This window comes from Corvus moneduloides, chromosome 14 (genome assembly GCF_009650955.1).
Source record: "Corvus moneduloides isolate bCorMon1 chromosome 14, bCorMon1.pri, whole genome shotgun sequence".
NCBI lineage: Eukaryota > Metazoa > Chordata > Aves > Passeriformes > Corvidae > Corvus > Corvus moneduloides.
The window spans coordinates 995447-1016767 of NC_045489.1; the positions used below are offsets into that span (position 1 = coordinate 995447).

General features: G+C 62.2%; 3 protein-coding genes across 8 annotated transcripts; 2 read left to right on the forward strand and 1 right to left on the reverse strand.

Annotated features, from left to right (window-relative positions):
* The first annotated feature begins 55 nt into the window (after positions 1 to 55).
* SYTL4 (synaptotagmin like 4) lies at positions 56 to 8019 on the forward strand. 3 transcript variants are annotated; one of them, XM_032124450.1, is made up of 17 exons: positions 56 to 548; positions 1614 to 1761; positions 1902 to 2117; positions 2637 to 2746; positions 2908 to 3022; positions 3184 to 3291; positions 3544 to 3658; positions 3766 to 3856; positions 4047 to 4150; positions 4260 to 4346; positions 4701 to 4879; positions 5070 to 5172; positions 6009 to 6170; positions 6601 to 6706; positions 7098 to 7197; positions 7437 to 7645; positions 7753 to 8019. In XM_032124450.1, exons 2-17 carry the CDS (start codon positions 1652 to 1654, stop codon positions 7893 to 7895), a joined length of 2058 nt encoding a protein of 685 aa, XP_031980341.1. In that variant the 5' UTR covers positions 56 to 548; positions 1614 to 1651; the 3' UTR covers positions 7896 to 8019. The 3 variants fall into 3 exon arrangements, with proteins under 3 accessions (XP_031980341.1, XP_031980340.1, XP_031980342.1); XM_032124449.1 differs by lacking the exon at positions 56 to 548 and adding an exon at positions 611 to 834; XM_032124451.1 differs by lacking the exons at positions 56 to 548; positions 7098 to 7197; positions 7437 to 7645; positions 7753 to 8019 and adding an exon at positions 6947 to 7091 and having other exon boundaries at positions 1503 to 1761.
* A 340-nt stretch (positions 8020 to 8359) lies between these two features.
* Positions 8360 to 13901, reverse strand: SRPX2 (sushi repeat containing protein X-linked 2). Of its 3 annotated transcripts, XM_032124326.1 has the most exons (11): positions 13518 to 13901; positions 13273 to 13402; positions 11483 to 11566; positions 11205 to 11396; positions 10902 to 11078; positions 10452 to 10578; positions 10229 to 10350; positions 9936 to 10115; positions 9673 to 9806; positions 9477 to 9598; positions 8360 to 9155 (listed from the first exon to the last, which is right to left on the reverse strand). In XM_032124326.1, exons 2-11 carry the CDS (start codon positions 13340 to 13342, stop codon positions 8975 to 8977), a joined length of 1389 nt encoding a protein of 462 aa, XP_031980217.1. In that variant the 5' UTR covers positions 13343 to 13402; positions 13518 to 13901; the 3' UTR covers positions 8360 to 8974. The 3 variants fall into 3 exon arrangements, with proteins under 3 accessions (XP_031980217.1, XP_031980216.1, XP_031980215.1); XM_032124325.1 differs by having other exon boundaries at positions 13273 to 13901; XM_032124324.1 differs by lacking the exons at positions 13273 to 13402; positions 13518 to 13901 and adding an exon at positions 11935 to 12213.
* A 1299-nt stretch (positions 13902 to 15200) lies between these two features.
* TSPAN6 (tetraspanin 6) lies at positions 15201 to 20370 on the forward strand. 2 transcript variants are annotated; one of them, XM_032124216.1, is made up of 8 exons: positions 15202 to 15343; positions 15436 to 15624; positions 15797 to 15871; positions 16448 to 16546; positions 16771 to 16926; positions 17592 to 17675; positions 19375 to 19474; positions 19657 to 20370. In XM_032124216.1, exons 1-7 carry the CDS (start codon positions 15257 to 15259, stop codon positions 19441 to 19443), a joined length of 759 nt encoding a protein of 252 aa, XP_031980107.1. In that variant the 5' UTR covers positions 15202 to 15256; the 3' UTR covers positions 19444 to 19474; positions 19657 to 20370. The 2 variants fall into 2 exon arrangements, with proteins under 2 accessions (XP_031980108.1, XP_031980107.1); XM_032124217.1 differs by lacking the exon at positions 15797 to 15871 and having other exon boundaries at positions 15201 to 15343.
* Positions 20371 to 21321: the final 951 nt, after the last annotated feature.

Below are 21321 nucleotides of genomic sequence, written 5' to 3' on the forward strand. Positions count from 1 at the left end.
GTGGGGGTCTGGCCTGGGGACTTTGGGTCCTAGGGTGGTGTGTGGAGGGGCTCAGGGAGCAAAGCCTCTGTGGCATCGTCTGCCTGCAAGCCCAAAGCTCTCTACGTATTTATTGCGAACCCCCGCCCCATGAGTGAGCTCCTGCTGGCCCTTTGATGTCTCCGTGGTTTTTTCCACTGTGTCAGTGTCCCATCGCTTCCCACAGGGCTAGAAGCCTCTGGCTCTCCCGTCCCTGGGGTGCGGCTGAAAGTCTGGGCAGAGCCGCGTCCTCTCGTTTGCCTTGGGCTGCACCCAGGTGGCCTCCCCCGCTGTCCTGCACGGCGAGAAACCACCTCCCCACGGGTGGAGCCCCACGCCTCGTCCAGCCGCGTGTGCTCCGAGTTCCCGTGGTGCCCGTGCTGCTGCGGGCAGGGGCGAGGCGCCGTGCGGGGACCGTATCTCTGCTGCGAAGGACAAGGGCAGCGGCTGAAGCCTTGCGGCGGGAGGACACCACGGCCGCGCCCTTGGGGCTCCCCCTTGGGCATCCCGGGGGGTCCCCCGCGGTTCGGGTGCGGGTGCGCTCTGTGCTCTGCGGGAGAAGCTGCCCACCCAGTCAGGGCCATGGGGCACCGGGCCCCGCCCTGCCGAGCCGGGGGAAAGCGGGGCTGGAGCCGCAGCTCTGCCGGGGGGGACCGGCCGGGGAAAGGGGATGGAGGGAGCGGGCACCGCCTCCCGCACGGGCAGCCCCGGCGGTGCCGCAGGTGCGGCGGGCGCGGCTCCTTTAAGGCACCGGCACCGCCCTCCCGTCCCGGCCCCGCTCCCGCTGCCGGGAGGCGCCGGCCGGAGCCGCTGCAGGTACCGGCAGGATCGTGGGACCGGGGGGCGCTCCGCCGGCGGGGCCGGGGGTACCGAGGGCTCCTCCGCGGACGGGGGAGGACGGGGATCCCTCGGCTGGTGGGGAATCGGGGAGAGCCAGGTGTCCCTCTGCTGTCGGGGGGTCGAGCCGCGGTGTCCCGGAGTGGGGGCAGGTCCCAGCCCCGGTGGCCGCGCTGAGAGCGCGGTGCCGCTGGCCCCGGCCCCCCCTTTCCCCGACGGAGAGGAGCCGGGGTTCCGTCCTGCCGGCCCCTCTTCCCCGAGGGACGCCCGGGCGCGGCTGCGGGGACGGGAAGGGCCCTTCCGCCGGTTCCGCCGACCCGGGCGGGGAGCGGCTGCAGCCCCCGAGCAGATGCTCCGGCTCTGTCGAGGCTGGAGCAGCCGCAGCCACCCGGGTCTCCGTGCCGCCGCCTCCGAGCCGGATCCTGTCCCTACCGCGGGTCCTGGTGCGTGTCCGCTCCCGGCGGCTCCTCGGGGTCAGGCAGCTCCGAGCCCCGGTGCGTTCGTGGGAGGGGCAGCCCGGGGCGGCTCCTTCCTGCCGGGGCTGCCCGCGGGTGCTGGGCGTCAGCCCGGTCCCACGGAGCCGGCTGAGGTCACCGGGACGGCGGGGCTGGCAGGCGGCCCGAGCCCAGCCCGGGGCAGGGCGCTGGAGACGGCGGGCGGGCCGATGTCCTGGGTGCCGCGATCCCGTCCAGCCCCGGGAACGGGCACGGGGCATCTCGCGGGGCAGGACCCGGGCTCAGCAGCTCGCATGTCCCTAGCTGGCATCTGGTGAGGGCCAGCCATCCCGGGGGGAGCGATGTCGGAGGCTGTGGATTTGTCCTTCCTGTCGGACGTGGAGAGAGATCTGATCCTGCAGGTCCTGCAGCGCGACGAGGAGCTCCGCAAAGCAGAGGAGAGGAGGATCAGGTGCGAGCGCGGCTGGGGCTGGGCAGGAGCTTGTTCCCCGCTCCGCTCTGGAAGCGGGTGGATGAGTGAGAGTGGGGGTGACGGGGGTCCCCCGGCGTCCCGGGGCGGCTCTGACAGCTCCTGGTGTCGGGTCTGAGCAGGCGCCTGAAGAATGAGCTGCTGGAGATCCGGCGCAAGGGAGCCAAGCGGGGCAGCCAGCGCTACAGCGAGAGGACGTGTGCCCGCTGCCAGCAGAGCCTGGGCCGCGTCAGCCCCAAGGCCAACACTTGCCGGGGCTGCAACCACTTGGTGTGTCGGGACTGCCGTTCCTACAGCCCCAATGACTCCTGGCGCTGCAAAGTCTGCACCAAGGAGGCGTGAGTAGCCGGGGACAGGTGGCAGGCACCTTCTGTACATGCCTCCTGTCCCCTTCCTCTTCTCAGTTGCCTCAGCTGGATGCCCCATGGCCAGCCCTTCCTAGCCTGGCTAGTCCTCTCCAGTGCAGGGCAGCTCGCTCTGCCATCACTCCTGGAGAGGGTTCCCATGTTTAGGTGACGGAGAAATGGGTCATACCCTGCTCTTGTGTCTCCCTCATGTCCACCCTGCTCCTTCACCCCCTGACTTGACTGCAGCATCCCCCTGTGCCCCTTGCACAGCCTGTGTTTCAAACATCCCGGGTTTCCTCCCTTCTGGCCTCCCCTGTCCTACAAAACTTGTCTTGCTCCTGTGTTTGCTGGGGCCTTTCCACTGCCCAGTGAATTGTCTCTACCCAGTCACCTGCTGATTCTGCCCACTGTGTCTGTGTTCTCTTTGGGTTGTGGCAGCACCGAGGGTGGGTTGGGGCAGGGGACAGCCCTCACTGCCCCTGACTGCCCCCACCACCCCCTGCCCTGCAGTGAGCTGAAGAAGACAACGGGCGACTGGTTCTATGACCAGAGGGTGAACCGCTTTGCCAACCACTTGGGCAGCGACATGGTACGGCTGTCCCTGCGGCACAAACCAACAGGTAGGGTTGCCACAGCAATGCCTTCTCCCACAGCCCAGCTATCTGGGAAGCTCCAGCTTTCCTCAGTGCTCCTCTGTCCAGTGTGGAGCTGGATGGGAGCAACTCCTGCTCCAGGCAGTGAGCTTGGCGCAGTGTTCCTCCTGATGCCTCTCTCCTTCCAGCCAACAAAAGAGAGACTGTGGGACAAACCCTCCTACAGAAAGCCCAGCTCAGCGAGCCTAAAAGCTCCTCTGCAGTTCGGCAGCCCAGCCCCCCTGCACCCCGGGAGGGGTCCAGGTAAGAATCTCTGCTGTCCCTCATGCTGCAGGCACCAGCTCTCATCTGCTGCAGGTTTGAGAGGAATCTGCCACACCGTGTGGATCATCGGTGGTGCAGAAGCTCTCTCAGACCGACCTCCTTGCCAAACAGGACATACCTGTGGTTTTGCTTGTCTGCAGTTTGTTTCCAGATGCCTCAGACCCTCGGGATGGCAAAAGCGACACAGAGTCCATGGAAAACATGAGCCTGGATGGCTACAGACCTAGTCCTGCTGATGTGGGGGGCAGGTGAGAGGCTCCTGGGGTGGGTTGTCCTTGGCAAGACTGGCTGGCAGAGGATGAGGAGCTTCATCTGAAATGTGTTTTTCTCAGTCTAGTGAGGGGAAGCTGGCTCCTCTGGCTGGGCTGAAGCCTGTCCCTGGGCAGGCAGGTCCTCTGCTCCCCGGCTGCTACAGGCAGCTCAAGTGGCACTTCCTGGCCAGCACTTGCTCTGCCAGCTGTGCTTGTGGCCTGGGACAGACCTTTGTGTTTCCACCACAGGAGGAACTCCCTGGAGAGAGCTGTCCCTGGAAAACAGGTTGCTGCGCCAGCAGGACCTGCCTCCTCCAGCCTGACCCTCCCTCTCCGCTCCAAAACCGCGTTCTCTGATGGACGGGTGTGTGACGCTGCTCCGGCAGGCTCGGCCCTGTCCTGGGGCGTGGGGCTGGGAGCCCTGTGGGGTGCCCAGCCCTGCCCTGCTCTGAAGGGACTCTTCCTCCCCAGGATGTCACCGTGGGGACCCGCAGCAGCACCTTGGTGGACGAGCACGAAACGATATTCAAGAAGAACCCCCGTCGGGTGGTGAGGCCCGCGGGTGAGAGCTGCGCGGGTGCCATGGGTTTGGGTGCCGACACGGCCGGGGGTGGGCAGCTGCTCCTCCCTGGGCTGTGATGGACTTTCAGTGCAGATGGGAGAGGCTGGGACGGCCTCTTGTGGGAGGGAGCAGCAGGGCTCTGCCAGTCCTGCTCCGTGCCGCTGCCTCCCGCTCACCACCTCTCGTGCAGACTACACCAAGTCGGTGATCGACCTGCGCCCTGAGGACCTTGTGGGGGAAGGTGGCTCTTTGGGGGACAGGAGCAAGTCAGTCCCTGGCCTCAACACGGAGCTGGTGAGACCCTCAGAGTGCCATGGAGATGGCTGCCAGCTGGAGGAGCCGAGTATCTGTCTGGCTGTGCCCGACCGCTCCCCACACAGGCAGCTTGTCTCTCTCCTTGCAGGAGGAGGAGGAGGAGGACATCGATAACCTGGTGGAGATCCACCGCCAGCGGGTGGCCCGGGGCAGCATGCGCAGTGGCACCTCCTCAGTGAGTTCTGTGGCGTGGCTGTGCTCTGCTCCACTGCAGGAGAAGTGATGGAGAAGTGATGGAGAAAGGCAGGGCCAAAGGGTTGGGTGGGAGGGAGGCAGGGCAGGCAGCTCCTGGAGGGAAGGGGCAAGAGCCTTGTGTGGGGGGGCTTCTTCCCCTTGAAGGGAATCAAAATGCAGAGACTCAACTCTGTTCCAGGGAGCCCATGTGTGGGTGGGAGGCACTTGGTGGCCATCCCCAGCCACAGGGAGGTGAATGAGGCTGTGCAGAAGAGGAACGGGGAGTAGCCTTGCTGAGGATGAACAGGGACTGTCTGGTGATCCTGTGCCTGCTCAGCCCTGCCGTGTCTTCCAGAGCACACTGGGCAGCATGGTCAGCATTTACAGTGAGGCTGGCGACTTCGGCAGCGTGGCTGTCACCGGGGGCATCTCCTTCTCCCTGAGCTACGAGCAGAAGACGCAGACCTTGTTCATTCACGTGAAGGAGTGTCGCCAGCTGGCCTATGGGGACGAGGGCAGGAAGCGCTCCAACCCGTGAGAGCCAGGGGGTGATGGCTGCTGGCACCACTGGTGGTGCCCAGCTGGGTTGTGGGGTGCTCACCAGAGATGGGAGCTGTAAGTGGGAGGGTCCTGGTGAGGCAGAAGGTCTGGGGTTGCCTTGGGGAGCTCGGGCGATTAATTGTGCAGGGGACCTTGTTGAAGTGCTGCCTGTTCCTCCCTTCAGGTATGTGAAGACCTACCTTCTGCCTGACAAATCCCGGCAGGGGAAACGCAAGACAACCATCAAACGCAATACCATCAACCCCCTGTACAACGAGCTGCTGAAGGTGGGTGGGGATGGGTTGGGGTGCAGGTTCTCAGGGGATGCTGCTGGAACAAGCAAAGGGGGGGTGAGCTCCTAACCCTGCAGCGGAGTCTCTGCAGAGGACCCGTGTCTAGAGAATGCACTCTGAAAGCTACAAAAATCCACTCGCAGCTCTGCTCTGTGCTGCCAAGCCCCAGTGCCACGGTGGGGTGGAGGCACAGCTGCAGGTGTGAACGTGTCACGGGACATGTCCCTGGTTCCTGTGGCACTCCCCAGAGCAGAGGCATCCTGCTTACCCTGGATATTTTCTTCCATGGTGAAGGCTTCCAGGCCCCTGGAGGCAGGCTACAGTGGCAGGAGGGAGAGCAGCATGTCTGCAGGGGCAGAGATAAGACAGTTCTGGGCCCCAGGGCAGAACAACTTGGCACTGCCCTTCACCATTCCTGCTGGCTGACTCTCCCTGTGCCTGGCAGCGCACCTCTGAGGCCAGACCCTCTTGCACAGAAGGAGGTGAGAGCTGTGGTTCGGTTTTTAGGCTCCCACAGCCAGGTTTGCTGAGGTCTTGTGCTCTGGCCACCTGAGGCTCGGTGGGCTGGCAGAGCTCAGTTTGTGGTGGGATGGCCAGATGGCATGGGTCCATCTGCTGGGAGAGCACAGGCTCCTGCACCACTGCCCTGGGACTCTGAGGTTTCAACAGGCATGGAAAGGAAGAGGAACAGGCTCCTGTGTGCATCCATTGCTCCTCAAACCTGTCTTCTCTCATTCTCAAGAGCTGTGGCTGGTGATATATGCCAAGCTGATGGTATTGCCCCTGCCCTCTGCTGCCTGCTCACCAGTGGTTTTCCTCTCTCTCCCCAGTATGAGATTAACAAGTCCCTCCTGCTTGCGAGGACGCTGCAGTTCTCAGTGTGGCACCACGATCGCTTTGGCCGCAACACGTTCCTGGGGGAGGTGGAGGTCCCACTGGACGCCTGGAACTTTGAGAGCCACCTGGAGGAGTTCCTACCCCTGCATGGCAAGGTGTGCCCCTGCCACCCCAGCCCTGCTGCCCACAGCCTCCTCTGCCTGCTCCTGCTGGGGTATAGCCCTCAGTGGGCAGAGGGGTGTGGAGACCTCGGCTGAGCATTGCCAAAAGGCTTGTGCCAAATCAAATATTTGGAGATATGAAAACCCCAGTGGAGACAGCAGTGCTGTTGTAGTGAAAAAGGGCAGATCTGCCGTGAGCCTGGCTTCCCTCCTCCTTGTCAGGTGATTGAGCCAAAATAAGATCCCAAAGGAGTTGGGCTACTCTGGTCATGCCGGGGAGAGTTTGCAGGCACTTGTGCCAGCTCAGCCACATCTAGGAGAAGACAAGTCCTTTGTCCCAGCCTGGGGAGGTGCTGCACACCAGGCTGTCACTGTGTGTGCCATGGCCTCTCTGCAGTGGTTGGTAATTCTCACCTCTTTGCAGATTGGCGCAGATGCTGCTGGTCTCCACCAGTACAAGGGGGAGCTGGTTGTCTCCATGAAGTACATCCCATCTGCCAAGCATCCTGGGGCTGGGAATGGCAGGAAAGGTAAGTGCTGAAGCTCCAGGATCAGTGTGTAGCCTTGCACGACCTGCTCGTGGCCATGCCAGCTGGCTCTGGATGGGGTTCACTGCAGCCTTCTCTGGAATGCCTGCAGAGCTGCCCTGGGTCAGGGCAGACCTGGCTGTCCTCAGGCTGCCTGAACCATCCCAGTGCTTCCTTGCAGCTGGACTAGGCTCGACCATTGGGCCCTGCGTGAAGCAATTTTGTCTGCCTTTGCCTCATCAGGCAGGGCCAGTACAGGAGAAGGCAAGAGGCGATGCCAGCCCGGGCTCTGCACCTGCCTCTGGGATGAAGAGTGTTCAGCAGGACCTTTCCAGAAGTTTACAGTGGTGGAAATTAAATTTGATTAATTTCTACTGTGTCGGGTTTTTCCTAGGTAAAACGGGGGACGGCGGTGAACTCCAGGTCTGGATCAAAGAAGCCAAAAACCTCACAGCTGCCAAGTCTGGGGGGACCTCAGACAGTTTTGTCAAGGGGTGAGTGAGGGTCCTGGGTGGGGGAGCGATGAGGGCACTGCTCTCCATGGCTGTATTCCCAAAGCTGCCGGGGAGCCTGGAGGAGGGCCCCTTGCAGGGTGTCATGGTCCTTGTTCCTGAGCCGTGCTGGGACAGGCAGGAAGGGGGCTCCAGGCCGTGTCCTGGGGTACTGAGGTGCCCCAGCCTGCAGAGCAGGAGGCAGCTGCCCCTGTGCTAACCCAAGGGGCTGCTTCCCCCAGCTACCTCCTGCCACACAAAAACAAAGCCTCCAAGAGGAAGACGCCTGTGGTGAAGAAGACCCTGAACCCTCATTACAACCACACCTTTGTGTACAATGGTATCAACCCTGAGGACCTGCAGCACATCTGCCTGGAGCTGACGGTCTGGGACCGGGAGCCGCTGTCCAGCAACGACTTCCTCGGGGGTGTCCGGCTGGGGGTGGGCAATGGTGAGGAGCCTGGGGCCCACCAAACTGGGCACCAGCAGCCTTGCTGGGGCTGCTGTGCTGTGGGCAGGAGGCTGCTCCGGCAGGGACTTTCTCCATCTTTTTCCCAGGCATGAGCAACGGGCAGGCTGTGGACTGGATGGACTCCACGGGCGAGGAGCTGAACCTGTGGCAGAAGATGTGCCAGTATCCGGGCTCCTGGGCAGAGGGGACACTCCAGCTCCGCTCCACCATGGCCAAGCTGAGGCCGTAGGCTGTGGCACCAGGACTGGCACTGCTGTCGGGAGCCGTGCTTGCTGCACAGCCTGGCAGGGCTGCCAACTGTGGGTTGGGTTTTTTTTCTTACACTTTAATAAACATGACCTTCTCTAAACAGGCTTGGGCAGAAAGTCTTCTTGGCCTAGCTTCGTTTAAAGGGTTTTTCTCTTGTCATAAGCCTTGTACCAGATTTCAGGCTGAACTGGAGTCCTTGTGGACCCTCCCTTCTTCTCCCCCAGGCAAAATGCTTTGAAATGTCATTGTGTTCTTATTTCTTCCCATTCTTTTTCCTACCACCCCATTTCACAGTCTGCTCTCTCCTTGTCCTCTCCACCCTCTTCCCCATACACAGTCCAGCCCCAGCTGCAGCACGGGATGGGTGGAACTGTGTGGGGTCAGCCTGGGGAGTCCTGGAAAACATTTGTTTTCCAGGCCTCTCAGTGACATATGTGCCAGCACTGACTTTTATACAAATTTATTTATTTCTAGTTAATATTCTACTGCCAAAGCAGTTCCCAGAAAGGGTTCCCTGTAGGTGGTGGGAGAGGGAGTGAGTGGCAGGGGAGATGCCAAACCCTTTGGGGTGGATTGCACGCTGGCTGGCTGCTGTGGGCTCTGCTGAGCACGGGGCCATTTGCTTTTAATAAGGGCTTTTGGAGTGGGAGGCATCAGGTCCAGGTTGTGCACAGGGTGAGCTGTGGGGAGGCTGAAGCTGCTGTGTTAGAGGCTGTCACACTGCTGGCCGGCCTGCCCTCCCTGCCCTGCCCGTGCCCCTCTGGCTCCCTGTCTCCTCCCTGCCCTGGGATTTGAGCAGGGGCACTCCAGCATCTCCTGCCATGGTCCTGGTTGGGCTGAACCATCCCCCAGCTGGAAACAGCTCCGGGCTGCTGGGCAGTGGGACGCTGCTGGCACACAGTCCCTGCTCGCCTCTCTGTGCCAGAACAGCCAGAGAGGGGCTCCCCTTCCCCGGGGTCCTTGGCACCCTGCTCCTCCTCTACAGTGGGCGACTAGAAAAGCAGAAAGGAAGGTGTCCCTCCCCTGAGGGCAGTGGCGGGGGCTCTCCCCGGCGCTGGCTCACTCGCAGGGATCCCCGCTCTGTGCCCGCCGGGCCGCCTCGCGCTCGCTCAGCAGGTACGTGTCGATGAACACGAAGAGCTCGTCGGGGCTCACCGGGGAGATGTAGCGCTCGCGGTCGGTGCCCGCCTTGTCCAGCAGCACCGCGTTGAAGTGGGAGCGCGTGAGGTGCAGAAAGCGCCTGCAGGTGCAAGGGGGGGTCGCTGCTCAGGGCTGGGGGCATGCACTGAGGGCTGAGCCTGCCCACCTCTTGCAACCATGCTCAGATCCCCCAGGAGTGGGGGCTCCCATCCTTTCCTCGGGGCTGTGAGCTCTGGGAAGCTCTGGTGATACTGCATTCAGACTTGCAGGGGGGTCCCCCCATTGCACGAGCCCCTTTGGTGCAGCAGAAAGGGGCTGTTCATGAACCCAAGTGCAACCTCATGCTTTGCCATTCCTAGAGGCATTCCCTGTCCCCTCAAACAGGCACCTGGCTCTGCAGGACAGCCCCCTGTCTCCCTACCTGAGCTCCTCGATGATGCCGAGGGACAGGCGGTGCTCCCGGATGCGTCCCACCTCGTGTGGGGGCTGCCCCACCAGCTCGACGGTGGTGACGTGGCGCAGGTCCAGCCCGCAGGCAGCTTGCTGTGTGGGAGGGGGACAGTGAGGGGCTGCTGGATGTGGAGGTGGGGAGGCAGGCAGCAGGAAGGTCTCCTCACCTGCAGCATGGAGATCTGCATCTTGTAGTAGCGGTTTGAGGGGTCGGGGGCTGAGATGACAAAGAGGCGGCGTTTCTCATGGAACTGATCCAGCAGGCTGGCGGCTGAGTTCACATCCGTGTTGATCTGCATGGCTGGGGTAAGAGACAAGTGTGGGGGGAGTTGCCATCGTGGCCCCCATCACCCCTTTGACCCATCAGGCAGCATCCCCCGAAGCGCAGGGCATCGGCAAGGGCAGCTCCTGCCCTGCCCGCACCACTTACGCGCACAAAGGGGCTGGGAGCCCGTCCACTGCTGGGTGGACTGGCAGACCCGCAGGGAGGTGCCCTGGCGCTCGTAGCCCCCGTCGCACAGGTACTCGCAGGTGGCACCGTAGTTGTTGCCGTCGGAGGTGCAGGAGATGTACCCGTTCTGCGGAGGCTTCAGGACAGGGCAGCGCCTCACTGCACGGAGGGAAGCTGGCTGAGGGCTGGGGCTGATGGAGCGCAGCCCCAGCAGTGGGTGTGGAGCCTGGAGCTGGGGGGAGCAGCAAGCGGCCCCACGGGAGCCCTCTCACCTTGGACACGGATGCTGAACTTGCAGCTGGCTCGGTTGTAAGCCTGGTCGTGGGCGGTGTAGCGGATCACATGCTCTCCTTCAGGGAATTCGGAGCCGGGCTCCGGGCCCCGCAGCATCACCCTGCGCCCAACAGACGGGTTTCCCCATCAGCACCCCGGGCAGGGGCACCCGGCACGGCCTCCAGCCCTCGCTGGCAGGGCCTGCAGCACCTCTGCCCTCACCTCTTGATGACTCCGTCAGCAGAGTCCCTCACGCGGGGAGGGTCCCAGTAGACAGTGGCAGTCAGCTTGCCTGGCTCTGCGATGCGCTGCCGGGAGTCTGGACAGCGGATCTTGGGAGGCTCCATATCTGCCCAGAGGGAGGAGAGGGACTCATGGAACCTGTGGATATCTTAGCTGAGCTATGAGAACGAGGCACCAGCCCCGGTGTTGAACCACCCCAGGCACCTCGGAGCCATTTGGACCTGCTGTAAAGCCAGCGCTGAGTGCCCCAGTCCCGGGCTGGTGCCAGTGCTTCAGGGCTAATGGCACTGCGGGGAGCAGCAGGGACAGGGGTCCCAAGGGAGGAAGGTGCAGGGAATGTCCGGGTTGGATTTGAGGTGACACCTGCAGACACCCCAGGAATGAGCAATCAGCCCCTGCGTGCCCCAGCAGCGTGGGGTGAGAATTTACCTACACAGATTGGCTCGCTCCCGCTCCAGTGCCCATCCTCCATGCAGACGCGACTCCGGTCACCCTCCAGCTGGTAGCCGGGCAGGCAGGTGTAGTCACAGCGGGAATCCATCTGCACGCCTGCTGAGCACACGTAGGAGCCCCGCAGCACCGCTGGCAGCACGTGGCACCGGATTTCTGGGATAGAGAGAGCAAAGAGGGGAGGGAAGCGGCTGCCGGCCATGCGAGTGGGCAGAGCACCCCGGACTGGCCGCGATGGGTGCCTGTGGGGATGCTGGCAAGGCAAGGGCCGGGGACACTCACGTCGGCAGTACGCCATCCCGGACCAGTGGCGGCTGGGCAGGCACTGGACAGCACTGGGACCCACCAGCCGGTACCCGCGGGTGCAGCTCAGCTCGCAGCGTGTCCCCAGGCTGCTGCGGTAGGAGCTGCCCCGGGGCGAGTAACAAGTGGCCTCTCCGCGGTGGATGTTGAGCGTGGCACACCACTGGGGCACTGCGGGAGAGCAGGGAGGTGACAGAGGAACCTGCCGTGCCTCGGTTTCCCCATGAGGACCCAAAGGATGGGTTGGGTGCTGTTACCTCTACGGTAGTCCAGGGCAGGCTCAGGGGGGGGTTCTTCTGCGTACACCTCGTTGGTGTGACTCTCCAGGTAGTAGCCAGACCCTGGGGAGGAAGGAAGAGACGAGCAGGCTGCGGGGTAGCTCGTGGCTGCAAAACGTCCCACAACTCCAGACAAGCAACCCCAGCCCTGGGCAGACCCTGTCCTTGGGACTGCTGTCAAGGGTTAAGCCGGGCAGACCGCGAGCCCAGTCCCGAGCGACATGGTGTGCCCTGGCACCAGCCGCAGACTAAACAGCGGCAGGAGCAGCCGTGGTTGTGGCAGGAAACGGGTGCTGGCGCGGAGTGGGCTGGCACCGACCCCCAGCTTCGTGCTGCCGGGAAGTCCTTCCACCCGCTCCCATGGCATCATCACTGCCACGGGGCATCCCAAGGGAAGGAAGAAAGCTGCCCTTTCCTGCCCATCCCCTCACCAAGGAAAGGGATGGTGAGCACGCTGCCCGGCCGGGGCTGGTGGGGATGCAGCCTCTTGCCCGTGCTCCAGGGAAGGATGAAGCTGCTGAAGGGGCTTGGCCGGAGACGCTGGCCCCACGCCACCCGTGCTGCGCAGAGGGGCCCCACGGACGGGGCGAGGACAGCCCTGCGCCATCCTTGCGGGCCGCCCCCGGGCGCGCACCGTGCCTTCATGGGCAAGGTACTCGCCGGCGGGGAGGGACCCGTGCAGGGGGAGAGAGCTGACGTCCTTGCCCGCGGCCCCTCGGCGCCTCGGCCGGCCGCGGCATTCCCCAGCACTGAGCTCACGTTTCCGCCGCGTTTCCGCTGGCCCCCGCCAGCGCTGCCCCCTCCTCGCCGCCAGCCCAGCCCACCGCGCTCCCCTCCGCCGTGGCGGGGATGCTCGGCCCGGGAAGGGACCCCAGGCACAGCGGCAGCCCCGCCGTGGCTGCACCCAATCTCCCCTTGTCTCTGCTCTGGGTTTTGGGAAGGGGATATCCGCCAGGGCCAACCCGAGCAGAAGCCCCGCCGTCACGGGTAGGAAACTCCATTACGAATCTTTCCAACATGAACTTTACTATGGAGCTTCCCACTCGTTTTCACAAAGCGTTTGTCCTGCTGCTGTTTTCACACGCTGCCATGGATGCCTCGGGGAGCAGAGGAGCAGGGATGGTACCCATGGGGACGGCAGTGGGGATGCATCCGTGACCGGCTGAGCAAAGGTGTTTTCCAGGGGGGCTGTCAAGACTCCCCTCGGGGTCCTGGGGACGGAGTGCACTGTGTCCCCGCAGGTAGATGCGCCATTTAATGGTGATGTTTCCTTCTACTGCAAGCGCTGCCTTTTCCTTCTCACCTGGGGCCAGCTCAGCCCCGGCTGCACCGGGCAGGAGCATCCCCAGCCAGGCGTGCTGGCAGCATGGCCAGGGAAGGTGGAAACCACCTCAAGCAAGGCTTGTGACGTGGTGGTCCAGCCGTGGCTGGGTTGGGACTGTGTGCTCCATCCAGCAAACATCTGCCGGCCGATGGCCCCCGTGGGAGCAGAGAGTCAGCGGGAAACTGCGCTCCCGCAGGCGGGGGTGTGAGGAAGAGAGGCTGGTTTTCTACTCCTCCCTGGATGAGTATCCCAGCATCCCCTCCATTCCTCCCTGCACCCACAGCTCGCCCGCACAGCACCCCATGCCCTCCGTCACTGATGCTCTCCTGGCACCGCTGTACCCAGGCACCCTCCATCCCTTCCCAGCACGAGCCCTCAGCAGGAGCAGAGCCGCACAGGCTGCCACCCCAGGAGCCCCGCTGTGCCCGCACAGCCCGGCACTCACCTTCATGCCACGTGGATGACACCAGCCTGGCAAGGACAACCAGCAGGATGGGGGCTGCCTCCTGCGCCATCCTGGGGAGCCGGGGTGGGCAGCCCGCCTGTCGTGCGGAGTCCGGGAGCGGCCGTGAGCCCTGGCGAGGATGGAGACGAGCTGGAGGCAGGATGACGGCCCCCTCTGTCGCCTTGTCACTGCACAGATGTCTGTCCCTCCTGCCTGGCTGCTCTGCTTGTGCTGAGCAAACTTACTTTCCCCCTTAGCTGCCCATCCCAAACATTCAAAAGCCGTGAGTCAGGCCCAAAATGATGAGATTGTAAAAAATAATAAATCCCAGGATCGCCCGTTTTCCAACGCGCCTCCTGCTTCTCCGGGGCTTTAAAAGGTTGTAAGAGGTTTTCTTCTGCAAGCAGAAGAGCCAGAAGCCTGTTTAGACACAGGAGAGAGCCAAACCGAGCCTGTGCCAGCCCTGACGGGCTCCAGGAACGGGGGCCTGCAGAGACGAGCACAAAACCGCAGGAGCCAGGTCCCCTTTCCCACCTCTCGCCAGGAGGGAGGGAGAGACCCCGCTGCAGACGGGAAGGCTCCGGAACCGCTCCCGAGGCAAGCGCTTGCAGCTGGGGTCTGTTTCCCGGCTGAAGTTCAGCCCCCGCGAGGCAGAGGCACCGCAGTGCCTTTGTCAGGACCCTCTGCCCCGCAGCCCGCGGTGTTGGGGTCGGGCGGGAGGCACGGCAGGAGCTGGAGCCACCCGGGATTTGGGCTCGGGGGCACGGGACCGCGTGGGCAAGAAAAAGCGGGCCATGAGCCTGGCACGGACAGGTAGGAGCGCTCGCGTGGGGTGTGCAGAGGAGGATGTGCTGCTGTCTCAATGGGCTAATTATGTAGCGGCCAGGCTGGTGAGCGCGCTAATTAATAACCCGCTGTCCTGGGCAGGGCAGGGCAGGCGGGAGGCCCCGTGTGGGGCTGCTGCTGCCGATTGTGGGGAGCCCACAGCCCCCGCAGCCCGGACACATCCCCGGGAGGGCTCGCCCCGCGGAGGGCAGGAAGCCCGGCGCTCGTTAGCATGGCGGTAATGCCATGTGCTGGGGCGCGGGGTGGCTGTCCCGCTGGACACCTGGACAGGGGGTGGGGCACGCTAGGGCTGCATCAGCAGAGCAGGGACTGGCTGGCACCGGGCAGGAGGTGGCACGGGACAGGCGGGGGATGGCACCGGGGAGGCAGGGAATGATGGCATGGGTCGGGCAAGGGGTGGCACAGGGTAGCACGGGGCAGGCGGGAGGTGGCAGCGGGTGGTACCAAGCAGGTAGGAGGTGGCATGGGAGAAGCAGGAGGTGGCACAGGGGAGGCAGTGGGTGGCACTGGAGAGGGAATGACACGGGCTAGGCACGGAGTGGCACCGGACAGGGGGTAGTAGGGAAAGGCACGGGGTGGCACCGGCCAGGCAGCAGATGATACCGGACAGGAGGTGACAGAGGACAAGCAGGGGGCGACACCGGACAGGAGGTGACACCGAACAAGGGGGTGTCCCGGGACGGGGGGTGTCCCGGGACGGGGGGTGTCCCGGGACGGGGGGTGTCCCAGGACAGGGGTGTCACTGGACAGGGCGCCCCCTGTGGGAGGAGGGGGGAGTAGCACCGCGCCTGCTGGCGCGCTCGGCCCTTTCCGTGAGCACTCGGGCACGTCCGGCGGGAGGCGGGGCCGGAGGCGTGTCGGGGGCGCGTTCCCGAGGCCCCGCCCCGTCCTGGCCCCGCCCGGCCCGGCCCGTCCTGGCCCCGCCCCGGCCCGTTCTGGCCCCGCCCCGGCCCGTTCTGGCCCCGCCCCGGCCCGTTCTGGCCCCGCCCCGGCCCGTCCTGGCCCCGCCCCGCCCCGGCCCGTTCTGGCCCCGCCCGGCCCGTTCTGGCCCCGCCCGGCCCGTCCTGGCCCCGCCCCGCCCGTCCTGGCCCCGCCCCGCCCCGGCCCGTCCTGGCCCCGCAGTCGCCCCGTGTCGGCCATGGCGTCCCCGTCGCGGCGGCTGCAGACGAAGCCGGTCATCACCTGCCTCAAGAGCGTCCTGCTCACCTACACCTTCGTCTTCTGGGTAAGCGCCCACCCTACCCCCCGGCAAGCCGCGGCCGCGCCGCTCTGTCGCGACAGTCGCGAGCCACTGCGGCTTTCCCCTCTCCCCACCAGGTGTCGGGCATTGTGCTGCTGGCCGTGGGCATCTGGGGCAGGGTGAGCCTGGCCGTCTACTTCTCCCTGTTGGACGAGAAAGCCACCAATGTCCCGTTCGTCCTGGTGGGCGCTGGCACCGTCGTTGTCCTCCTGGGCACCTTCGGCTGCTTTGCCACCTGCCGCGGCAGCACCTGGATGCTCAAGCTGGTGGGTGGCCTGGGACAGGGTGGGATGGAGCCCCATCCTCTCCTGATCCATCCCGACCCATCCCGAAACATCCCATCCTACTCCTGTCTGATCTCATCCCAACCCTACCCTGTCCCGTCCTGTCCTACCCCATCCCATCCACCGCCTCCCATCCCACCCTTTCTGCCCGCAGTATGCAATGCTCCTGTCCCTCATCTTCCTCATCGTCCTGGTGGCCGCCATCGTGGGGTTCGTCTTCAGGCACGAGGTGAGTCTGGGTGGCCACTGCCACCTCCCAGTGCTGCAGAGTGAGTTTGAGGCTGCTTTTAACCCAAGGGCAGTTGCAGATGTCACTGGAGGGACGGAGGTGCTGCTTGGGAGCAGTGCTTAGTTTAGTGAAAATGGGGGTAAACCAGCACAAGGAGCAGCTTGGTCCCTATAAGGACCCAGAAGGACAAGCCTGGGTGCAGGGTCAGCCCAGCACAGCACGCTGTCCCTCCATCAGAGCAGGCAGAGTAGCCCTGGACTGTAATTTCTGGCTTTGGTCTATCTTCTGCAATAATTTCAGTAATTAAAGCTCCTCGGAGGGTTCCTGTGCTGCGGAGCAGCCTGCTTGGGAGGGAGCTGGCACGGCGCAGGTCCGTGTTATTACAGGCAGCATCCCTGCTGCCACAGTGCAGCCAGCCTGCCCTTTAATACAGCCTCTAATTGCCTGGTGGCTGGGAAATGTCTGCTGGCCGTGGCCGGAGTCATTCCTGCCATCACCGAGCGGTGACTAACGCGGGGACGCGGGTCCTGCGGGGCAGGAGGGGACGGCACCGCTGCTGAGACCTCTCTCTTACAGATAAAGACAAACTTTGAGAGTAACCTGAACCTGGCCTTGGAGGATTACAACGTGACCGCGGACCGGCACAGCGAGGCCGTCGACACCATCCAGAGAACGGTGAGAGCCCCAGGCTGGCGTCTGGCTGCCAGCAGGTGGGAATGCTCCCCTTGGCCCAGGGTGTTCCCTTGGACCTCTGGGGCATTGGCATCCCAGTCACAGGCTTTGGAATTTGGCAGATGCTGGGTGAGATGGGCAAGGGTAGGGGAGCCATGGCAGTGATGGTGGGATTGGGGTCAGTTCCCTGGTGTGACCAGGTTCCCCAAATGTGCTTCCCACTCCAGCTGCACTGCTGCGGGGTGCAGAACTATTCTGACTGGGAGAGGACTGAATACTTCAGCCAGAGGGGCATCCCCCGGAGCTGTTGCAAGAACCAGAACGACTGCTCGGAGGAAGATCTGAAAGACCCAAACAAGGCGAAGCTTAAAGTGTTTGTGGATGTAAGTTAAGCTCAGAAAAATCCGCCTGCCAGTTCTGGAGATGGGGAGGGCAGGGACGGGTGTGTAGAGAAGGGCTAGTCTGTCCCTGGCTGGCTTGAAAGGAGAACTGCCCTATTGATGCAGATGTTCAGTGGCCCAGGGACTCTCTGGAGTGGAGGTAGGGTAAGGGTATGGAGTCCTCCCTTCTATCTGAGGTTCCCCTACTCCTTCCTTTGAGATCAGGGACCAGCCAGACCCAAGCACTGGCCTTTGGGGATGGTGTTTTGAAGAGCAGGTGAGTAAGGAAGTAGTTTCCAGTGAAGTTTGTTTCGGCAGTGCTGACATCTCCCATCGGTGCAAAGTCCTGACCCGGTGGTGAGTGTGACCTCATCAACGGGGATGGCTGAGTGATGCAAGGAGCGTTCCTCTGATGAGTCACCTTGCTCAGGCTGGGAGCAGCCCAAGGGCAGTGCTCCCCTTGATAAGGCATCTGGGCTGGGAGACTGGCTGGGGCAGCCCTGATAGGGAAATGGCTCTGCTGAGGTCTGGTGGGAGGGGGGCAGCCAGGACCCCCCTGCTGCCTGCACAGGAGCATCTTCCCCTGGAGCTGCTGGTGCTTTGGGGAGGAGCTGGTTTGTACTCCTGGGGGAGGAGTACTCCAGGTGCTTACTTTGCCCCCTCTGCAGGGTTGTTTTTTCCTGGTAACATCAACAATGGAGTCCAAAATGAGCGTTGTGGCCGGAATCTCCTTTGGCATCGCGTGTTTCCAGGTAAATCTCCCTTGTCTGGCTTGGGAGGAGTGCAGAGTGACGCTAGCATGTCTCCAGAGGTATTTAATTCTGGTGCAAAGTCTGGTGTTTACAAAAGGCACGGTTGGTTTCAGCCAGGGAGGAGCAGCTACTGTGTGGATTCCCCTTGGGTTTAATCTGCCTGCTGTGCAGGGCCCAGTCTCTTACACCCAGGGCTGAAGCCACAGCTCTATTTCCTTGAGCCCAGGTTTATTTGGAAAGAGTTCCTCTCTGAAACAACCGACTTCAAAGAAAAACAAACGGAGATGGACAAACTCTCTGCGCCTGCTGTTGGCAGGGATCAAATTTGCGCCCTTCCTTTTCCTGCCCACCCACCACTGTTATCAGGAAGGTGTTTTGGCATCGCTTCTGTGTGGTGGGGTCCCTGTGAGTGCCCGTGGGGCACCACCTGTGATGGTGGGCGACCGCCCCACGGGCTACCCTACCCTGCCATTGCGTCCTCTCCCTCCCGCTCCCCAGTGTCTCCTTCAGTTTATCCTGCAGGACGCTTCCTGCAGGAGCCGCAGCAGCAGCGTGCTCGGCAGCCCCAGCCCCGGCAGGAAACGGGAGGCCCCTGCCCCCAGCTCAGCCACGCCGGGCACTGACGCCGCGCTGGGCTTTCCCGAGGTGCCGAGGGCTGTCTCGGGATGTGGGATGTGCAGCTGGCCTCCTGCTGGCCTTGGCTTTGGAGGGGCTCACATTCTGCCTCCCCTTGACCCGGCACGCACAGGCCGTGGTGTGAGTGCCAAGGCGCCGGGACCACGGGCTGCCTGCGCCGGCCTGGGGAGCAGGAACCCCGCCAGGATGTTCAGCTGTAATGAGCTCGTCACTGTGTGCTTCCCGTGAGGGATGGACTGAACTGGGGGAGAGGTGGGAGCTCACAGCCCTTGGCTGCAGCTCAGGCTACTGAGTGCTTCGGGAGAGCTGGAGCCGCTCTGCTGTGCCCGGCTGCTCGCCCCGCTCCTCTCCTCGGCTGGGCTGGTCTCGCTCTGGGCTACTGAGATGTGGCTGATACGGGAATGGTGAACTGGACACACACTCCCAGCTGCAACATTATCTCAGCTGATGGCAGGCTTGGGAACTGTAACCAGCTCCTAGCTTTTATTGCCTCTTCAGCAAGCTTGGCTGAGTCATGCATCTGACAGGGACACGTTGTGCTGATGTGCCTCTAACTTTGCTTGTGGAGGTCAGTCAGGGAGGATCTGGCCCTGCAGTCTGCACAGGTGCTGGGAGGCTATGTTGTGATAGCAGAGCATGTTGTGATAACAGTACCTTCCTGATGTGAGAACAGCAGCCTTGCTTCCCCACTGTCCTTGCAACAGGGAGAGGTGCTGCCACTCTCCGGTGGCTGTGTAATTGGCTGTGACACTCCTGATATCTGTGTAATCTCTGCAATTACCGTAAAACAGTACATGCTTCATGAAGCAAAATGTAACAGGATGGGACCTGGAGCATCCCTTGTGAGGAGCTTGTTTAGTTGGTGCCTGACAGATCTGGTGCAGCAGCCACTTTCGGTGATTCTGAAGCAGGGTGCAGCAGCCCTTGCTGTGGTCTGTAAACCCCACTGTCCATCCTTGGATTTCCTAAAGCCCTGGATCAATTTGTCAGGTTTTCTCCTGAAAACACCTCTCCCTGGTGTGGCTACCTCTGACATGTGGGGTTTGTTTTTTCTCTTTTTCAGTTGATTGGCATCATTCTCTCCTGCTGCCTGTCCCGGTACATCACGAACAATCAGTATGAGATGGTGTAGCTGGCCCTCAGCGCTCTGTGCCTGTGGCTCGGTATGTCTGTAAGCTTGGTGGGCTGCCCCTGCCCCCCTGGCTGCTGCTGGTCACCGCTGGGGTGGGGGTACCATGTGTGGGGGGTGTGGGATTGGAGGGTACCTGCAAGGCCATGTCTGCTGTGTCATTTTACCCTGTGTATAAACCCATCCTGTCTGTTAACTCTGCTGTGTGCGTTGCAGGGAATGGCTGGGGAGGAGGCCTCCACCTCCAGTTTTCCTCTGGATGCCGCATCGTGAAATCTTGCTTTGAACTGACTGATCTTCTTCTCAAATAGCTCATAGAAAGGAGTGCAGCAGCTGTCCTGGTGCACTCAGGGACTTGTCCTGACACTACTCTGCTGTGCCACTGCCTGGGATAATTGGTGTAGCTGTGGTGGCTGCAGCCAGGGCGCTCCTCTGGGTGCTGCGGCCCCTGGCCCTTTCCCCGAGTGCCCCACTGTGCTGAACAGACCGTGCTGGTGGCCTCTTGGGTGTCCCAGTGCTCATCTTCAGTGCCTCCATTGGGAAAGAGATGCTTCCCCTTCCCTCTGGCAGCCCCTTGATGTCCTCTCGCTCTCCAGACACGGTTGTTCTTGAGATAGGGCTGTTAAAACGCAGTCCTGCCTGCCTGAAGCCTTGGCTCAGCAAGGTTGTTGCCAAGCTGTCTCATCCCTCCCCTGGGTTTTATATACTTTTTTATAGTTGTACTTCTTTAAGTACAGGCTGTAGTGGTTCTTTGTAAGCTGTAGCGAGGTTTGGTGATGTAGCTCCTGGTGCCTTTACCTTGGTAGGTGTCCTTGCACCGATTCAGCTGTGACTTGATTGTCAGTATTATATGCTGCTTCAACTCATTTTATGTATTGAGTAGAATTCTTTTGTCCTGAGACACAATAAATACTAAGATATTTTACTCTATGAAACCTCCTTGACTTTTCTTTTCATGTCCTGGGAATTCCTCTGCTTGAAGAGCAGCAAGTCCCCCCAGGGGTGATCCGCTCACTCTGGGCCAGCCAGGAACCTGTGCCCATTGCAGCTTGCATTCCTCCAACGTGCACTGGTGCACTTGGGCTTGCAAATAACATCTGTAATTGAATTTTCTTCATAACCGGGGTTGTGTAACCGTGCTGGAGCAGAGGGCCTGGAGCACTCCAGCCCAGGAGCCGTGGGTAAATTCAGCCCAGTGTGAACATGTGCATCCTCGGCCTGCTGGCTGCTGGCTCGGAGCAAAGGGCAGGGCAGTGCCAGGCCCCAGCTGCTCCCCAGGGCAAGAAATGTGGATTTAAGCTTTTGATTTCATTTGTTACTTCTCATTTTTGGGCTGTTTTGTCAGCAAGCCTCTGCCTTTGTGAGCCTGGTGCTGCGGTGCTGCAGTGAAGCACCTCCCTGCCAAGCTTGGGGGATTTTTGGGTCTCAAGCACCGACCTCAAATGAGCTGTGTCTGCCTGGATGCAGGGCTGCCTGTTCTGTTCCTAGAGGGAGGAGGCAGGTGTAAACAGAGCAATGAAGCCATGGTAGCAGTGGTGGCCCTTTGTCAGTGTCACCCCTCTGGCAGACGCTGCCTCGGCGCTGGGTGAGCTGCCCCAGCCCAACAATGACCCCGTACGGGCCAGCCTCACTGCTGACGGAAGAGCCTGGAGGGAAACACCCAAAATCCTCCTGTTGCATTTAACCCAGGTGAGTAAATCAGACTGTTGTCAGCTCCTGGCTGGCTGAAAGCCTCCTGGCTTGGGATGGCGAGGCAGAATGCGTCAGAGCATGGAAGCCAGGCTGGAGATTGGCTGACGACAATGAACGGATGGATGGAGACAGGGCAGGGCCATGTGAGAAGCAGGAACAGATTTGGATAAACCCATTGTCATCTTAAAG